This window comes from Montipora foliosa, chromosome 14, assembly GCF_036669935.1.
Source record: "Montipora foliosa isolate CH-2021 chromosome 14, ASM3666993v2, whole genome shotgun sequence".
In the NCBI taxonomy this organism is placed as follows: domain Eukaryota; kingdom Metazoa; phylum Cnidaria; class Anthozoa; order Scleractinia; family Acroporidae; genus Montipora; species Montipora foliosa.
This window is the reverse complement of record NC_090882.1, coordinates 19661498-19678997: the sequence shown is the minus strand read 5'-3', so window position 1 is coordinate 19678997 and position 17500 is coordinate 19661498. Positions and strand designations below refer to the sequence as shown.

Genomic DNA, 17500 nt, shown 5'->3' with positions numbered 1-17500 from the left:
TCAACTGCTGCTCAAGAACACACTGGAGAGAAATTACTATTAACGTGAATTGTGTAATCTTCATTGACTAGTCAGTATGGATTGGTCTGTATGCTAAAATTTAATGCGAGCGCACTTTCAAATGTCTCCTTGTGGAAAATTTATTAGCTGTGCAGTTTTCCCATTATCCAAAAATCCAGGGAAATGGATGTTTGAAACCTGGTGAGCGCTAACCGTTGGTTAAAGAGGTGTCATAACCTATAAACCTTATTCCAAAATGGTCGCTGATTTATGCGGATACAAATTGGCCCTTAAATTATTCTTTTGAATTTTAAGCTTAAGAACGAGGCATCAAGGGCTAATTTGAATATTTAAATGGCAGCCATTTTGGTATTAGGTGTATAGGTTACCTTGGTATTTAACACTCAATCGGCGACAAAATTAGTTGAGACAGTTGCCAACAGAGCACACTGGCAACGACACATTCATTGTTTGCAACGAAAACTTGTCCAGAAAGTACGTTTCCGGGATACCACTCCCTCCCCCACCCTAATCAATGTTGTACCGCTGTCGACAAGGCTCGTAGAAAACAGAAAAACACAACATTGTGCCGGGGGTGCGGGGGAGGGGGCCATTTGCGCCGTTGAGCTTGAAATCTACTGTAAAGGATAAGAGTGTCTCAACAATTTTGACGCCGATTGACTGGTTAGTGCTAAATTATCATGTTTTGGGTGTTTTCCACATCTTCAACCACTTGCCTAGCAACACAAGTTAAATGAAGTTAAAGGAAGATTTAATTGAGTTAACAACTAGGAGTGACTGCATTCAATTGTCAGTGGTCTTGCTATATTTGCGCATGCGTCGGATTCGTTGTAGAGCTTATTTGTGGCCTTTAATGATATAAGTTAGCTGTCTCTCACTCATGCAAAGACTTGCATGGTTCACAGCAGTACACTAGTGTCACGTCACACGGTTCAGCAGCCATTTGTACAGCTGCATGGGGTATGGCAGCGCTTAGCAGTCTTCCCAGTCATTGGTTGTGCAATTGCTCGTAGCTGTCTATGCTTGAAGCGGTTGTCCAGCTTGGTGGTTTGCCAGCTTATCAGTATGCAACCTTAGTGTCACTCACCCAAGCACAGGCTCGCATGGTTCACAGCAATATACCAGTGTGCGCAGCCTTTGGCTTAGCAGTTACATTTTGGTGCAGGCTACAGGGATCATAGTGGAGCCTAGCAGTTGTCCGGCCATTGTTGGTACTCTCAGTACTGTATCCTGTAGCTCATAGTTGTCTATGTGTCTAACAGTCTTCAAGATATCAAGCGCACCAGCGTGCAAGCTTAATTGGGTGCAGGTTGGGGCTCTGGTTTGTTGGGCCATGAGCCCTCGAGGCTTGGAGGGCCTCCAGCTGGGCGTTGGGGCTCATGGCTGGGTAGTCAGGTTTTGCCCACCATTGCTGCAGTCTCCAACTTGGAGCTGGCTGCCAATGGCTGTCTCAGGCACTCAACCTCCACATACCAATGCAGTTGTTAAATGAAGTTAAATGAAGATTTAACTTCAGAAGTCAACAACTACTATAGGAGCGACTGCGTTCAATTGTTATGAGTGGTCTTGTTGTATAACCGTATACAGTACTGTGCAAAAAGAATGCAAACGAATTTCGTTGAATTTCGGTTATTGTTCTCTCGAAATTTCACCGAAATTTCGGTGGGAAAGGTGTGATTTTTCTCCCGAAAATCGCGAGAAATTGATTAAGTTGAATTTCTTGCGATTTTTTCAGTTGTCGCGTCGGCAGTTCAAGGGTGGCTACACTTGCGATTTTCATCGCGCGCTGGTAACGCGACAAAATTTGAAGCAAATCGCATGACCGTCGCGAGCAAAAAATTGCACGTGTAGCTGCGGCCTAAACCGAAATTTTGTAAAGTCTTGGTTAGTGTTTCCCCTTTTAATGAATGAATGGAATCAACAACTGTATTTCTTCTCTCAACCTTGAGTGTAAACACGACCTGAATGAAACTGTAGACAAGCATTACAAGCGATTTCGTTTCCTTTATTCAATTGATACTTTGTCAATAAAAAGACATAAGATTTTTGGTACGCCCGATACATCAATCTTGAGACTCCAAGAATACAGCCATAGACAATTTAACATACCAAACCTACAATAGCAATTCTTCTTGGTTTTCACGTCACGCAAGTACCACGCAAAGAAAAAATAAAATCACTTAACATTCAATAAATTAAGTCAAGAAATTGAGATGTTGTAGGAGGATAATAAATCATGAGCGTGTCAAAGTTTTAGGGCTGTGCGATGATCCAAACTCGACTTATTTGGCAATAGACACTTTTCATGACATATTGGTTACTCAGAACTCGAAAACACATGGGCAATCGACACTTTCGTGACATAATTCTTAGAAGCAATCCAGATGTCATGCATTGACTGAATTAGAAAGGGATTGTAAAAGCGCTTCCTTTACCATGACTAATCTGCCCGCTTAAATAATTTTATTGTCATCGAAGCCTCCCGAGAGGAAGACGGATTGGAGAGACAAGCGAGAAGGAGGACATACTCGCTGGGAACTTTCACTATTTCGCTATGCCACGACGAAATTTCGCTATGTCACGACGAAATTTCGCTATGTCACAACGAAATTTCGCTATGTCACAGCGAAATTTCGCTATATTGCAACGAAATTTCGCTATGTCACGACGAAATTTCGCTTGAATATTCGCGCGGCCGTTGCGAATTTTCGTTTTGATTGAAACAATAGGCTTTTCGAAAATTCGGCGAAGTTCGAATGAAATTTCGTTTCGCCCGAAATTTCGTTATATTTCGTCGAAAAGTAGTGAAAAGTAGCGGAAAGCACGAAATTCGTTTGCATTCTTTTTGCACAGTACTGTATGTGGGATTCCTCGTGCTTTGGGTTATAGAGCTTACAGCTGTATTTATGAATCTGGTGGGAAGAAGGAACATTCTGTGCGGAGCGTTTTAGTGGATTTTTTCCCCTCCCTCGTTCGCCACTACTTTCCATTGTTTATGAGTGTGACAGGTGCCTGTCTTCTCGGGGGTGTGGCGGCTCATGGCTGGATTGTCAGGTTTTGCCAGCCATCGGTGTAGTTTCCATCTTGGATGATCTGGCTGCCAATAGTGGAAGCTCCAGGATGTTTCAGGCACCCAACCTCCACAAACATTTGTAGCAATGCAGTTGTTAACAATATTAAACTGTTAAATTCTTTTAACACGCAAGCTGAATGCTGAATCTTTTAAAACCGGTATTATCAGCACTCTTTGAAATGGCTGCCTAAAACATGTCAGTCATTAGTTTTAAGGACGTTCGCGCGAAAATTTTTTAACATTGATTTTTTTCTGAAACTTTTACCACTGTAAGATGATGAGTTAGTTATGTCAGAAATGTAAAAAAAATGGGGGGTCACCGACTTCGTTTTGGAGAGAACATGCCCGGAAAACACCCAAAATGTGACAAAATCGGGCTTCGTTAGCGAATAAGGCTAGTGTCTGTAAACCCAAATATATTGCAATCAAATCTTTGAAGTGAAATCATCTCTGCCAAATATTATTTAAGTGGACTTATTAACTGAATTTAGTCAACTGGTGAGGTTCCTTAAAGATCAAGTTCGCATTTAGCGACCACAGTTTCATGCCTCTTGCAGCCGCAAGATGGCAGGATTTGATGTCCCGTGAGCAGAAATCTTGAAATTTTTTTTAACTTCCCACATTGATTTTTTGTTGATTTTTGGACAACGTGGAGAGAAATGTAAATAAAATTTGTTTCTGCAAAGAAAAGTAGGGGTCACCGAACGTCCAAGACCGTTAAATCCAGGCAAAGCTATAGCAATGGCCTTTTGCCCTATCATTTCTCATTTTATCACTTAGCGCGCGCTCGTGTATGACGTGGCGTGTGCATTTGCGTGCGCAGTAAGGATGCGCAGAAACAATTGGCGCGAACGTCCTTAAGAGATTTGAGAACTTTGACTGGAGTCCTAGTAACTTGCTGTTTAGTATAGATTCCTTGAACGTCAAATAGGAATGATGAATTGGAGAGTACAGTTTGGATCATTGACTTATTGTGTATAATTTTATAAAAAAATACATGTACATTACTTTTGATGTTACATGTACACGCTGTTCCATTTTTATCTTAAACTCTCTGTGCAGTCAAAAACTACCGGTAAATTTTTTTCACCTTGTGAGCTACTGTAGTTTGACTGAGGTGAGTCTCAATATCTGAAAACAATTACTTTTTCTGGTCTTGATAGGAGCAATCTTATGTTTGGTAACTGTACAAGAAGCACGTAATCTCCTTTCTTGAGCTGTTGTAAAATTATTTCTTTATGGTTTTCAGGCCCGTGAAGTTAATGGTGTCACGGCCCCTGTGGATACAAGTTTGCCAAACCCCAATGATTATGAATTTGATAACTTGTATCTTGATATGAATGGTATCATCCATCCATGCTGCCACCCGGAAAACAAGTAAGTTCAGTGATAAGTGAGAACTATAATTCTCGTTTGTCTCACAATGTGGTCACTTGTGATTTGGATCGCAACATTTCGACTGCATACTGCTAGTCTTCATCAGGCGATGAGGTTGACTGGTTACGCGCCACCTTTTAAGCAGGATTCTTCGCTATGATTGGTTGGTTTTCAGCAACTGTGAACTGTCAATCTCTCCTTATTTGTATGAAAACGTTCTCAGAGCGTGATGCATCAGTTACTTAAAGGGGCAGTGTCACGCTATTTCAGTCAAACTTCAAAACACTAAAATACGTCTTTGCATATAAATAATGGTGTAGTTTTTTTTGCCAATAACAATTGAAGTGCATTGAAGCTATTTTTTGTTATTTGCATTTATGGACGGAGAGGATGGAAATGGATTGAAACTTGAAAAAACTGACAAGTTTTTTCATGTTTGGAGATGGTGTCAGTAGAAAGTCGCCTAAAAATTAAATACGAATAGCTCTATGTGCAATAAATATATTTCATATCTTGTCAGTGGGTTGTCAGGAATGTTGTATTTGTGAGCTAAAGTACATGTACTAATTAAGATTTTTACCCAGTTGTGACCTAAAAATGGCAAATTTAGCATGACAGGGGCACTTTAAACTTTGTTAGGGGTAAGAAAAAAAGATGATTGAGTTTCAGAGATTGAATAACTTCCTAGAAAAAATTGCCCTGTGTCCTGTGATGGGATAAATATTTAACAATTAGACCCGTAGCCTGCAAGGGTTACAGGTCGATAGTCCATGAGGCAAAGCCAAATCGGCTATTGACCAGTGGCCCTTGAGGGCGAAGGGTCTAATTGTTTTAGTATCACCCAACTAGTTGGACAGAAAAGGCAATAATAAAGTTAGCAAATGCAATTAAAAAAAATACTAATTTTTATTTGGGAATAAAACAAAAGAAAGCATCATGCTTTTCGCTACTCGAGGACTACATGTATTACTAATAGTTCTCTAGTAGCGTAGCCAATCAAAATGCAGGATTTGCATTAGTCTACTAGTTGGGTGATACTAAACAGTATTATTGCAGGTCATTGATTGTGTCAGGCACAGGCCAATATTACTTTACAGCTGTTTATCCAGTGTGAATAGTACTATTCCTTAGCACACTTAACAGTAGCTTTAGCAAGTTGGTTAAAAAATTAAATTACGTCCTTCAGACTGATGTTAAGTTGGTGCAGGTTTTAAGCCATTGATCCTTTTTTTTTTTCTTTACTAACTAGGCCTGCTCCACAAAATGAAGATGAGATGATGGTGGCAATCTTTGAATATATTGACAGGTAAGGGAAACTTTCCCCCTTGTCGCTTTTGGAGTACTTAAACTCATGACCTTGGGGTATGTACACATATCTCAATTAGTTTTATCACTTATTTATTCATTCCTGATAGTCATGGGAACGTTTTTTTTTTGTCCAGAATTTTTTCTATTGTGAGACCAAGAAAGTTACTTTACATGGCCATTGATGGAGTGGTAAGAATCTTTGTTTTCAGATAAATTATTTTTGCACACTCATATACAGTGCAGACCAGAAATATGCGTCCCAAAAAACGCGTGCGAAACGAGCATACGAAAATTGCGCACACGCGTCTGCGTTTGTAACACGCGCATCAAAAACGCGCATTCATCAAAGATAATTAGTATGTATGAGTTGGCCCATTGTCTTTTCATTGTTTAAGTTTTATTGTTACCTTTCAGCGCAAGACAATGGCTATGTCAACAGTGAAGTGTTTGATTTCAAATAACGCGTGCTTCCAAGTGAAATTCGAGTCAACAATGCACTCGCTTCCGCTTCACATTTAATTTCAGACATTTGAAAATTACTTTCACTTCTCGCTGCATCAACAAATGACATAATGAGGGGAATAAATATTTTTCTGTGATTAAAACGTAAAACAGGACTATTTTCAATTTGTTACACGTAGTCAATCAACAACAAATATCGCTAAGAGCAAGACTTGGACGAACGGCGGAGTGAAATGCAGTAAAATCAACGAAATAAGGAGTATATTCATTCGCAAACAAAACTTACTTACGCCATCTGTAATACCGGTAATTTCTCGAATATTTCAAAATAAAAGTTTTAAGAATTAGCATAAATATGTAAAAACTAGATAAAAATGCGGCGAACGCCGAAATGTGATAAAATATGTACAAAAGTGTAAAAAGTGCTAAAAATATATGGAGTAATGAACGGTAGCTAGAGAAAACAATAGACAAAAAATAATTAATTACAAGAACTGTTCTAAACAAATAATTTGGCGCGGATAGAGTCACACTGTTTGTTTAGCGATGGTTTCAGTTCTTTTATAAAAAACATTTCAAAAACAAGACAATCAAACTTGTTCTGGCACTTTCTCAGAATTCTAAAACTCTTTGCGATGTTGTTAGGTTCCAATGCATGTTTCTCTCTCAGATGGTCGCCGATGGTTGCCCCTTTGTGCTCTTCAATGCGCTGGTGAAGGTGCCGGCAGGTATATCCGACATAACCTGCGTCGCCAAATTATTTCAAAATAATTTTTGTAATGCGTGCGTGACATTCAAAAGGCGTCTCGGCATTGTTTCCTTTTGCGAATTGAAGCTGTATTACTTCAGCAAGATTCATTGGAATGCGCTCGGAGTTGAAAAATCTCTCCTTTAAGATATCTTCTGCACCAATTTCTTTCTTTAGTTTAGCTTTACGGAGGAGAATTAACGCGGGGTTGGCTGGAAGCATACGGAGTGAAACCCTGTGTGACAAAAAATGCCGAATTCATTCAAAGATACATGCGACTTTCAGTTGCCGGCTGTTTTATTTTCTTTCAGTTATTCATGAATGCAAAATATTGTTTGTTCAAATTGATGGTTTTAAGGCAGTGAAATTAAAACAAATCTTTATGGTAGATTAAAACAATTTGTTAAACATTGCGTAATACTACAACGAAATGAAGAGAGCAGTGCAATTATGGCTCAATCGTAGAATATTAGGGTACTATTCTCCGACTTTCCACGAAGATTTCTACCTGTATTTTACGATTTAAGTCTCTGACTTTATACTCGTATAAATAGTCCCTTTCGCGTATTATGTACGCCGCGGCCAGAGTAAGCCACGGCTTATTTTCTCTCGTATAAATGGCCCTAATGTCGTCTTCTTTTGTTTGAGAGCCTGGAACCAAATGTTTACTTGTCGGAGCCTCAAAGCAGTTATCTCATGACGACTTCTGTGGCGCCATTCTCAGTATTTGACGTTCGCGAAAAACTTGGGATGATACAAAAACTCCTCAGTAGCGCTGTTTTCTTTTTTTCCCGAAATTCTTAAGCTCGACAAATTTTCGGCAAAGCACTTTTATTGCAAAGAATTGGCGGAAAGGTCAGAAGCTACGGCTACATGATTATTTTCTCCGTTGTCTGGCATTTTCTATGACAACGATCCAAACTGCAGTTTCGGCAACAGAAAGGTCAAAATAACTTAACTATCAGTGGTCAGCTGCAGGATGACAACAGAGTTTTATTATTTTTCATTCAGTGAATGTCGAAAGAATTTAAAACTTTCTAGGTTCGTTTCGAAAACTCTCAATGATCAGTTGACACCGCTCTTCAATTCAAATGTTCTGGTAAGTTGATCACAGAAATTAAATATTCATTTTATCGTCTGTCTATTGTTTCGTGGAACAATGAACATCACATCTACGATACGAGGTTGCATAACAAAAGAAAAAACGCGCATCAAATGCGCGTTTGGAAACGCGCATTTAAAAACGCGTGTGCGCAAAAAACGCGCGTACGTTTTGCGTCTGCGTAGGACGCATATTTCTGGTCTGCACTGTAGTGGGCCACTTTCGAAAATATGATGTACCATGATAATACTCTTTGTTTGTCCCTCCACATTTTGCATAAGCATTGTTTTTGTTTTGTCTTGAGACCATTGTACTAAGTCCCAAGAGAAACTGGAAACAACGCTCATGCAAAATTTGGAGGGACAAACAAAGAGCATTAAGGTACATGTATTTTCGAAGGTGGCGTATTGTGTAGATTTTATTCATCCTTTTTATTATACACTGTAGCGAAATAATTACAGGTACCTTAATTTTGGTTAGTATTTCTCTACCAATATAGTCAATAAAAAAACTTTTCTTCCATTTTCAGGCTCCAAGAGCAAAAATGAATCAACAAAGATCACGCCGTTTCAGAGCATCAAAGGAATCCAGGTAAGAATAGTTTGAAATTGAGATTGTTTGTCTCTCCTGGGAACAAGTAAACCCTTGTATGTTGTTAGACAAAGTACGTTGTAAAAATCTTTACATGTATGTGTCATTCATGGGAGGGACAGAGTTAACTTTAAAAATTAATGCATTGTGGAGAAAGTACTTAGAGTTCAATGTCTAGAGGTTTTATAACATTGGTTTGGTCCGTAGCAGTACATGTATATTTTGTCAATTGTATCTCTTTACCTTTTACTTGGTTGGCAGAAATTGGTGAAGTTGTGCAATAGAGTCTTTCCTGTTACTACCCTGCTAAGTCTTGCCTTTACTCCTAGTGCCTTCTTCGCATAGAGGGTTTCAAGGGGTAGTAGAAAGGCGCAGACAGTAGAATACAGGGCTTGAAATTGTGACCAATACAGTTGCATTTGCGACTTGTTTTCACTTTTGCTCTTTTGAAACAGTGTTAGCAGGTTCCACTTTGCTGCTACTTTTGCTGAAATAAAGAAATGACAAAAGTATTTTGTTTCTTGCCGTGAAATTTCCGGCATCACTATTCTGAGGGTGGGGGTAGTACAATAGCTGAGACAAGCCAAACCTTTACAAAAAATTAATGCTAACCTTAGGCCTAAACATTATCTAAAGCATAGTGTTAAGGCCTAAGGTTAGCATTTTTGGTAAAGATTTGGGTAGTTTCAGCTATTGTACCTTTCACCCCCTGTCCCCCACCTCGGAATAGTCATGCTGTGAATTTTCTTTTAATCTGAAGATAGTGTAATTGTAGCGTAATTTAGCTGCTTTGTTTGTACTCAACTCTGCCCAGTCTCCAGGTTAACCCTTTCAGCCCCGTGGGGTTCCCCATTGACGAGTAAAATCGTCTGGCGTTAGACAGAGTAAAATCTATAAGTGGCATTATTTTTTTTATTGGGAGTGAAAGGGTTAATGGGGACATAGTTTTTGAGTGAATCTAGCTGTTGTTAACCCTTTCAGCCCGGTGGGGTTCCCCATTGACGAGTAAAATCGTCTGGCGTTAGAGTAAAATCTATAAGTGGCACTATTGGGAGTGGAAGGGTTAAAAAACAGTTGGAAATTTGACTAATTCTTGTTAAACAAGAATTATTTGAGAGAGAGCTTGTTGTTCAATTTTTGCTTCATTATTCAAGGAAAGGGTTCTTTAGTAAAGGGTTTGATCCTGAACACTGGTGGGAAATTATTTAGTTTTTGACACCAAGTGGGTTGCTTGTTTGTGCGCACACAATGAAATGGGAAGTATTTTCTTCCCTCTAATAGCAAATGTGTTGTTTGTTTCAATAACATTTTTGGCTGGAAAAGGTTTTTGTGAGATTTTTCTGTCTTTGTGGATTGAACTGTTTTGTGTAATATTCGAACTCAACTAATTTGCATATGTGAGTTGTTTTTCAAGTGTTCTTTCTTGCCAATGATTAATAGGTAGTCATAGTTTTGCACATCAGAAAATATTTATTTAGTCAGTTTATTGTAAAATGAAATTTATTCAAGGGAAGCTAAAAATATTTCTTCAAAGGTGAATTTTTGCTTTCTTGATCAAACTTATGCAACAATTATTTACAAACAAGAAGCTATTTTTAAAAAAGTAGTGTTTTGTTTCCGCACTGAGCAGCTCTGGGGTGAGCTGAATCCCCCGGGCCTGCTTCTTCCATTGTAGGAGTTACCAGGAGTACCTTTTTGGATTGGCCCAGTCAGCATTACTCCTTGGAAAATCCAGTTTCAATGTAACATGTACCACAGGCAACCCAGTTTACGCTCAGAGAGCGTCTAGTTAAAAAAGGGACAAAGCAAGAATTAATTTAACAAGAAAATGCTTTACTATTGCCATAAAAACTATCCAGCACACATATAATAAAACATGATGAATTCATAAAGGCCACCTTTTCCAAACAACATATTTGCTATTATTGCGTGCGTGAAGAGAAAAAACTCAATCGTGTCAAATATGCGCAATATTACAACAAACTAAAATTTCAGGATCAAACCGTTTCCATGAAGAACCGTTTCCTTGAATAATGAAGCACAAAATAGACGACAAGCTTTCTTTCAAATAATTCTTGGCTCTCACATTACCTGAAGACTGTGCAGAATTGATCACAGACCCACTTAAGGTGTTCGATTCCTTCTCTGTCTTTGTTGAACCCATAAGTTACCAGAGAATTTTCCATTTGGTTTCAGTGTTCTACATAACAGCACACTTGGTAAATATTATTTTAGAAATGCAGCTCACTTTGATTTTTGCTCAACGGGCGACAGATTGTTGTCGAAGTCCATTACTCGTCGCTTTTGAGATTCCAGGTGTTGGTTTTCACCGCCTGCGTAGTTTATCCAACTGACTTGTTTAAGGATCCAGTAAAATGCCATTCGCGTTACGTGACTTTCGACGCCATTGCAGGCTAAGTTAATTATTCTAACTCTACGCAGTTCCACTACTCTCTCGATCCTAAAATACGCGCAGAAGGCTCTATGCACAAAGATACCACTTACCAGGGGAGTGACAGGCAAGACTTTTACCGACACGGAAGAAAAAAAAATAACACCGAACAAATGCCCTCCATTTCTAGACTGGGTTTGCCATACGGGAACCCAGTAATAATGATGAGATTAAAAAGGACTTCAATTAAGGTATAGGAAGTATCCCTGAATACTACAGCAGTAACATTGTTTATGGTTTTTTTAGAGAAAAAGCTGAAGAAATTGCAAAGATACGTAGTGAACTAAAACAAAGAGGTAGGTAATAAGTAATAATTTATTATTATTCTTTTTAAGATCATATTTTTTTTCTGACAGTTTGTATTTTTCCCTTGTTTGGAAGAAACTGTAAGTGTTTTGTTTGGCTTGCACAATTTGAAATTACGTGTAGTCTTGGTGTACGTGACTTGAACACCAAGCCAAATCTGTAAATATATAAAGAAAGGAATTTGCCTCCCTCAGTAATAATATTATTCATTATTCATGTTTTTAGGAGCAGCCCTTCCCCCTGAAAAAGAAAAAACTGAACATTTTGACAGTAACTGCATTACACCTGTAAGTCTTTGTTGTCTCAAAAATAATTTATTTATACTTTTCCTTCTGACTATCTTATTTTGTTGTCACATGTTCTAATGCAAGATAATTATTTTCCAAGAGCCCTTGTACAGATCAGGCAATTGACTTGATTTTACAAAAACAAAAGAAGAGAGTCAAATTTCGGAGTAATCATTTGCATTGCCCTTTCTTTTTGACCAAAAAAGCTATTTTTTTCCACATCCTTTTGTTTTGTGTTGCACACTTTGAAACTAGCCATGCATTGCAAAAAGTAATTCCAATGCCATAAAAATATGGTTTATCGTACATGTACTGTAAGCCTTTTCCTTCAGTGTACATTACACCTAAATAATTAATTAATGGTAGGAAGATAATAGACCATATTCGTATTCCCAGTATTGGACTGGAACTAGCTTGCAATGGAGGCTAATGGGGGGGGAATATATTAAAAAGTATTTGCATTTGAAAAGATTTCCCTGCATTAGCCTCCATTGCAAGCTAGTTCCAGTCCAATACCGAGAATACGAATATGGTCTATTTACATGTATCTTGGTCAATCAGTGTTACCATAAACACCCGCATATAAGCTGTACATTTTTAAAAAAAATTGTGGGTGTCCGGTGGGGTGTCCAGTGTTCAGTGTTCAGTTTTCCATCTTTGCATCTGATCTAATGCCTGGTTACTAAGCAACAAACGTTGCGCTCACGCAAGAAATTCCTGTCAACAAATACCAAAAAAAAATCAATCATACGATTGGATGAAGTGGATGAAGAAGACTTCTGAACACTCAACTTTGGATTTCTTTTGATTTCTTGCCAAAAACTTTTCCAAAATTTGAGCTGCTAAATTCAGCGTGTGGCTTATCTGCAGGTGTGGCTTATCTGCGGGAGTTTACAGTAATTTTTATCACTTAATAAACGCCATTAATAATAAATTATAATATTGTTTCTCTTGCAAACAGGGAACTGAGTTCATGGCCAATTTATCCTTATGTTTGAGGTACTATATCGCAGACAGACTGAACAATGATCCTGGATGGAAGAATATAAAGGTAGAAGTTATGCCCCATGTTTTCTTCAGAGTTGTTTTTGTAATGAAGGGGATGGTGAATGTTTACCATGGTAAATGTAATAATGAAATGTATTTTTTGGAATGTAACTTAAGTGCCCCTTTGAATTTCAAAACACTAAGCCACCAAAGTTTCAAACCTTAATTTAAGAAAGACACCTGTTTATTTTAACTGGAATTTTTCTATTTAATGGTCCACCATTACTAACTTTATGTTCTTGAGAGAGCTTGTTTGAGGAGAAAATGATGTCAAAGGCTCACTAGTCTAAGAATGCAATGCGTGTGTATGCCGCAAAATTAATATGCAGCATGGAAGTTTTGGGCTTTCAGACTTTTAAACTTATGTTTTGCTTTTATAATAAGCTGCATTCACAATTTTGACAGCCAGGTGTTAAGCAAACACACTTTCAAAATCTGAAGAAAAAGGAAAAAAGGGGCAAAAGCGGTAATGCTCCTTGCAGGAGTCAAAGGTACAACCTAATTACCAGGGCTGTCAATAAATTTGAAAGTAGAAGGCTTATAATTAAAAGTAGGCGTCCATGAAAATGAGCTTGGCTCACTTGACTATGGATGGGAAAATGTTCTTTCTTCGGCAAGGACATCATGATATTTTTCTTTAGATTAAGCGCAAGACTGGGAACTATTCAGTTAAATTTTCCAAGCGTTCCACACCATTCACATGAGCAATTGAGTGCGAGCTGTTTTGTCGTGATTTCTCGTTCTATCAAGTCCACTCAAAATGGGAAGAAGAATTTTTTAAAAGTTTCTTCAATGATAATGCCAGTGCTTCTGTGAAGGAGCACTGGCATATTTTTCGAGTATACCCTAGTCGCCATTGAAAAAAATACACCTCATCAGTTGTTATGGATTTTAAGTTGCTTACAAAATTAGTTGGAACTGGCAATATAATTATTATTCAGTACTACTGTAAATAGTTTTGATTTTCCCTGCTATAATTGTACAACTCTTTTTTATTCTTTTTGTTACTTTGAATTTCATCACTTCCCAAAACTATCAGTATGGGAAAGAAGTTAACATTCTCAAGTAAGAAAGCTTGGTACAGTAGGTCAACTTCAGTAACGCTACTTAATGATTCATGGTCCCTTGACATTGTTATTGAAATTTAACAGGTCGTCCTGTCAGATGCTAATGTACCAGGGGAAGGAGAGCATAAAATCATGGACTACATAAGAAAGCAGAGAGGTGAGACTAAATGCTACAATATACTTTACCTTAGCATGTCTGAAGTACATCTTCCAACTGTTTCTACTGTTATTATGGTGTAGTGTAGAAGTTGGAGCCCCATCCCATCTTATTACACAAATCTCCAGTAATACTGGTACTCAATTTTTACCAATGTTAAATGGATGGACAGGGAGTGAATTTTGCTGTGTGCATGCTGGGATTCAAACCCAGAGTGCTCTGGGATGCAGTCTGTGAGGGATATCCTCTATGTGACATACTGTTCATGTCCAATACTCCTACATAATGAGATTCCTGGTACGTCACAATAGACATCACAAAGTGTCACAAAGTGTCTCGCAAAACTGTTACTATTTTTTTAAGGATTAAGGTTGGGGGACACTTTGTGATGTCTATTGTGAAGTGCCATGAATCTCATTATGTCGGAGTATTGGACAACCCTCCTATGTGACCCCCCCCCCCCCCCTTCCCCCCCCTAAAGATAAGATCAAAACTAGACTAATACATGTAGGAGGAGCAGGCATGAATCAAGCCTAAAATAATCATTTAAATTTAATGATTCATCATCCATATTTTGATTTAGCCAAAATAATAGTAAATGTTGTAGTGTGCATACTGTTCATGTTATTTTAATACCATCACTTTCTTGAATTGTGTATGCTTGGAATTCAAGTTTAAAGAATTCAACTTACAGTAAGACCAAAGAAGCTGCTCTGACAAGCCTTACAAAAATACTGAAATTGAAAAGTGGAAATCTAATTCTTAATTTTAATTTGCAAAAACACCTGAAACATCAAAGCTGAGTACGACAACAAAAGTGTGTATGGTGTTGAAGGCGTGTTTACTTCTCATTTTCAGCAAACCCAAATCATGACCCCAATACAAAGCATTGTCTAAATGGAGCTGATGGTAAGTCTTTTTTATATTGTGGAAGGCTCCAATCCTTGTAATGCATTTAGTATTTCCCTCTTTCTTCTTCTTTCTTGGTGTGTACATGTTAGATGGGGTGAGGGGGGGGGAGAAGAGTATTAGAGAATGTGTTCATACAGACTGGAACATTACTTTCAAAAATTCCAATAAAGGCTGATTTGAAATTACTTAAAAAAATACAATCAAATACAAATTACAATACAAGTTAAAGGCTGTGTATAAAGAGTAAATTACAGGGGTTTTCACTAACTTTATAGGATGGGAGGCGCGGTGGCCTCATGGTTAGTGCGCTCGACACCGGATGGAGTGTTCCGGGCTCGCGGCCTGGCCGGGGACATTGTGTTGTGTTCTTGGGCAAGACACTTTACTCTCACGGTGCCTCTCTCCACCCAGGTGTATAAATGGGTACCGGCGTAATGCTGGGGGTAACCCTGCGATGGACTAGCATCCCAGGGGGGAGCATAAATACTCCTAGTCGTTTCATGCTATGGAAACCGGAGATAAGCACCGGCCTGATGAGCCTTCTAGGCTCGTAAGCAGTGACTTTATATCGTTATTATGTTATGTTCGTCTAGTCATCAGCTACCAGAAGACTGATACAGCCTGTATACCAGTCTGTATCCTTCTGGTATACAGACTGGAACATGCAGCTAAGAACTTTTACTCCTTGAGTAAACAGCCTGTCATAGTCAATATTATTTTTGTCTGTTTTGTTGTGGGATAGAATACACTGTCCAGTGTAGGTCACATTTAAAAGCCAATCAAAACCCAGGAAATCAACAATAAAAAAATTATTATTGCCAATGAGTCAGCAGAGCGAAGACACGAGGCTTACAAGGCGGCAGTCTTAATAGGTTGCCGAAGCGCAAGAGGGTTGTGTATGCAGAAAAAAATTCGAGTACTTGAGGGAAAATGTAGTGTAAGATAAGGTCATTGGACAAACTGTCGTGACACAAGACATCACTCGCATGTTTTTGGAGGTGTGTGAACCACATCGTGTTCTATATTGATATTAATTTCATCCGGCTTGCCATTGTTGAGTAGAGCAGTTTGTTTTTCATTTTGTGACCATTGAGTTGTGAACAAGTTCATTTAATTTTAAAGGAAATAATATTGTCTGTAAAGGACACAATTAAACGATCAATTTGACATTATCATGGCTGTATCTTGCAAAATAAAAATTCTACAAGTGAAACAACTTTCACTTGATTCCCCATGACATGTTTCACACTGAAAACGCTTCAATGACGATTTTGTACATGGCATTGATTTGATCCAACTTGATTATTGTATATTCCTATTAAATTATGGCCATTCAAAAATTACAGCACTATGTTCATTATTATTGCAAAACGCATTGATATTTACATTGTTGTTCAAGATACAAAGTGTGCAAGGCTTTTACTTACATTTCTTTTGTTATTGTGTTATTGTTAACTTTGATAAGTTGAGTTGCAGTACTTTGAAAAAAAATTACCACTTCTATTGGGTTCCTGAACACTCTGATTCAAATCTGCAAACTATGTATTATATTGACTGTCTCGTTGGCACTTAACGATAGGTACAACTAGAATAAAATATCATTTCCTTAGACGTGTAATAACATTGCAATCTGTCTTTCATACGATTATGCATGTACTGTAGGTGCACTTTGAGTGCATGATCTTGTCTTTTTGTTCTTTCATGTACGCACTGAACAATGTATGTACATGTACAGCTGTAACAGAGCATGTTACCATGCAATGTCAAATTGAGTATAATAATTATGATGGTACAAACTAATCTTTCCTTTTTTTTTCTTCCTTCAGCTGATCTGATTATGCTTGGTATGTATTCAAATCTTTATTGTAAATTCTGAAAGTTTAAGGGGAACCTCCACTAAAACAACAAAATAACTTTAAACCACAGAACATAATGTTTACAATTAAAATTGATCGAACTTTTTCCAATGAAAGCCTTTGTATTCGAAAAAAATTAAGTTCAATACGCTTGTTTTCAATTTCAAATTTCCCGGGAGCTCACATCTTGAATAATTGTGACTGTCGTGGTTGCCCTATTGTTCCAGAACAATCGCTCTTTAGGGCAACCACGATATGTCACAAATATTCAAGATGGCGGCGCCCCGTGAAATTTGAAAGCCAAAACAAATGTTTGTTTTCGGATTCAAACGCTTTCATTAAAAAAAGTTTGAATTTTTTCATTGCAAGCATTATGTTCTGTGGCTTAAAGTTATTTCGTTGTTTTAGTGGAGGTTCCCTTTGAGTAATTAATATCAAATAAAAAATGCCTCCTGTTTCCCTGCTAGCAGACTAGCAGAGGTCTCTTATCTTTTGCATTCGCTGGGCCGACGAGTACTTGAAAAGATACATCTGCCATGGGTTGAAACTCGCTGTGTTGAGCATGCATGCCGGTTACTTAGTGACTGAATCCCTCACGTGATACTTCATGTTGCGTAGGCTCACTTAACAACAGGAGAGTTATTGTAAAGCAATGTGCCGAAAACGGTGGGCTCAAGTCACAGTCTGCATTTAAATATCATGGGCATGTGGTTTGAATGTTACTGTCCAAGGTT

General features: G+C 38.1%; 1 protein-coding gene across 2 annotated transcripts in view; it reads left to right on the top strand.

Moving 5' to 3' along the window:
* Positions 1–17500, top strand: part of LOC137985579 (5'-3' exoribonuclease 2-like) — a 98652-nt gene that overhangs the window by 51112 nt on the left and 30040 nt on the right. For both annotated transcript variants that reach the window (XM_068833204.1, XM_068833202.1), the window contains 10 exons: positions 4344–4471; positions 5721–5777; positions 5914–5968; positions 8621–8682; positions 11381–11430; positions 11666–11727; positions 12689–12778; positions 13926–13998; positions 14857–14907; positions 16737–16754. In XM_068833204.1, coding sequence (XP_068689305.1) covers positions 4344–4471; positions 5721–5777; positions 5914–5968; positions 8621–8682; positions 11381–11430; positions 11666–11727; positions 12689–12778; positions 13926–13998; positions 14857–14907; positions 16737–16754 — 646 coding nt within the window. The remainder of the gene's footprint in view (positions 1–4343; positions 4472–5720; positions 5778–5913; positions 5969–8620; positions 8683–11380; positions 11431–11665; positions 11728–12688; positions 12779–13925; positions 13999–14856; positions 14908–16736; positions 16755–17500) is intronic.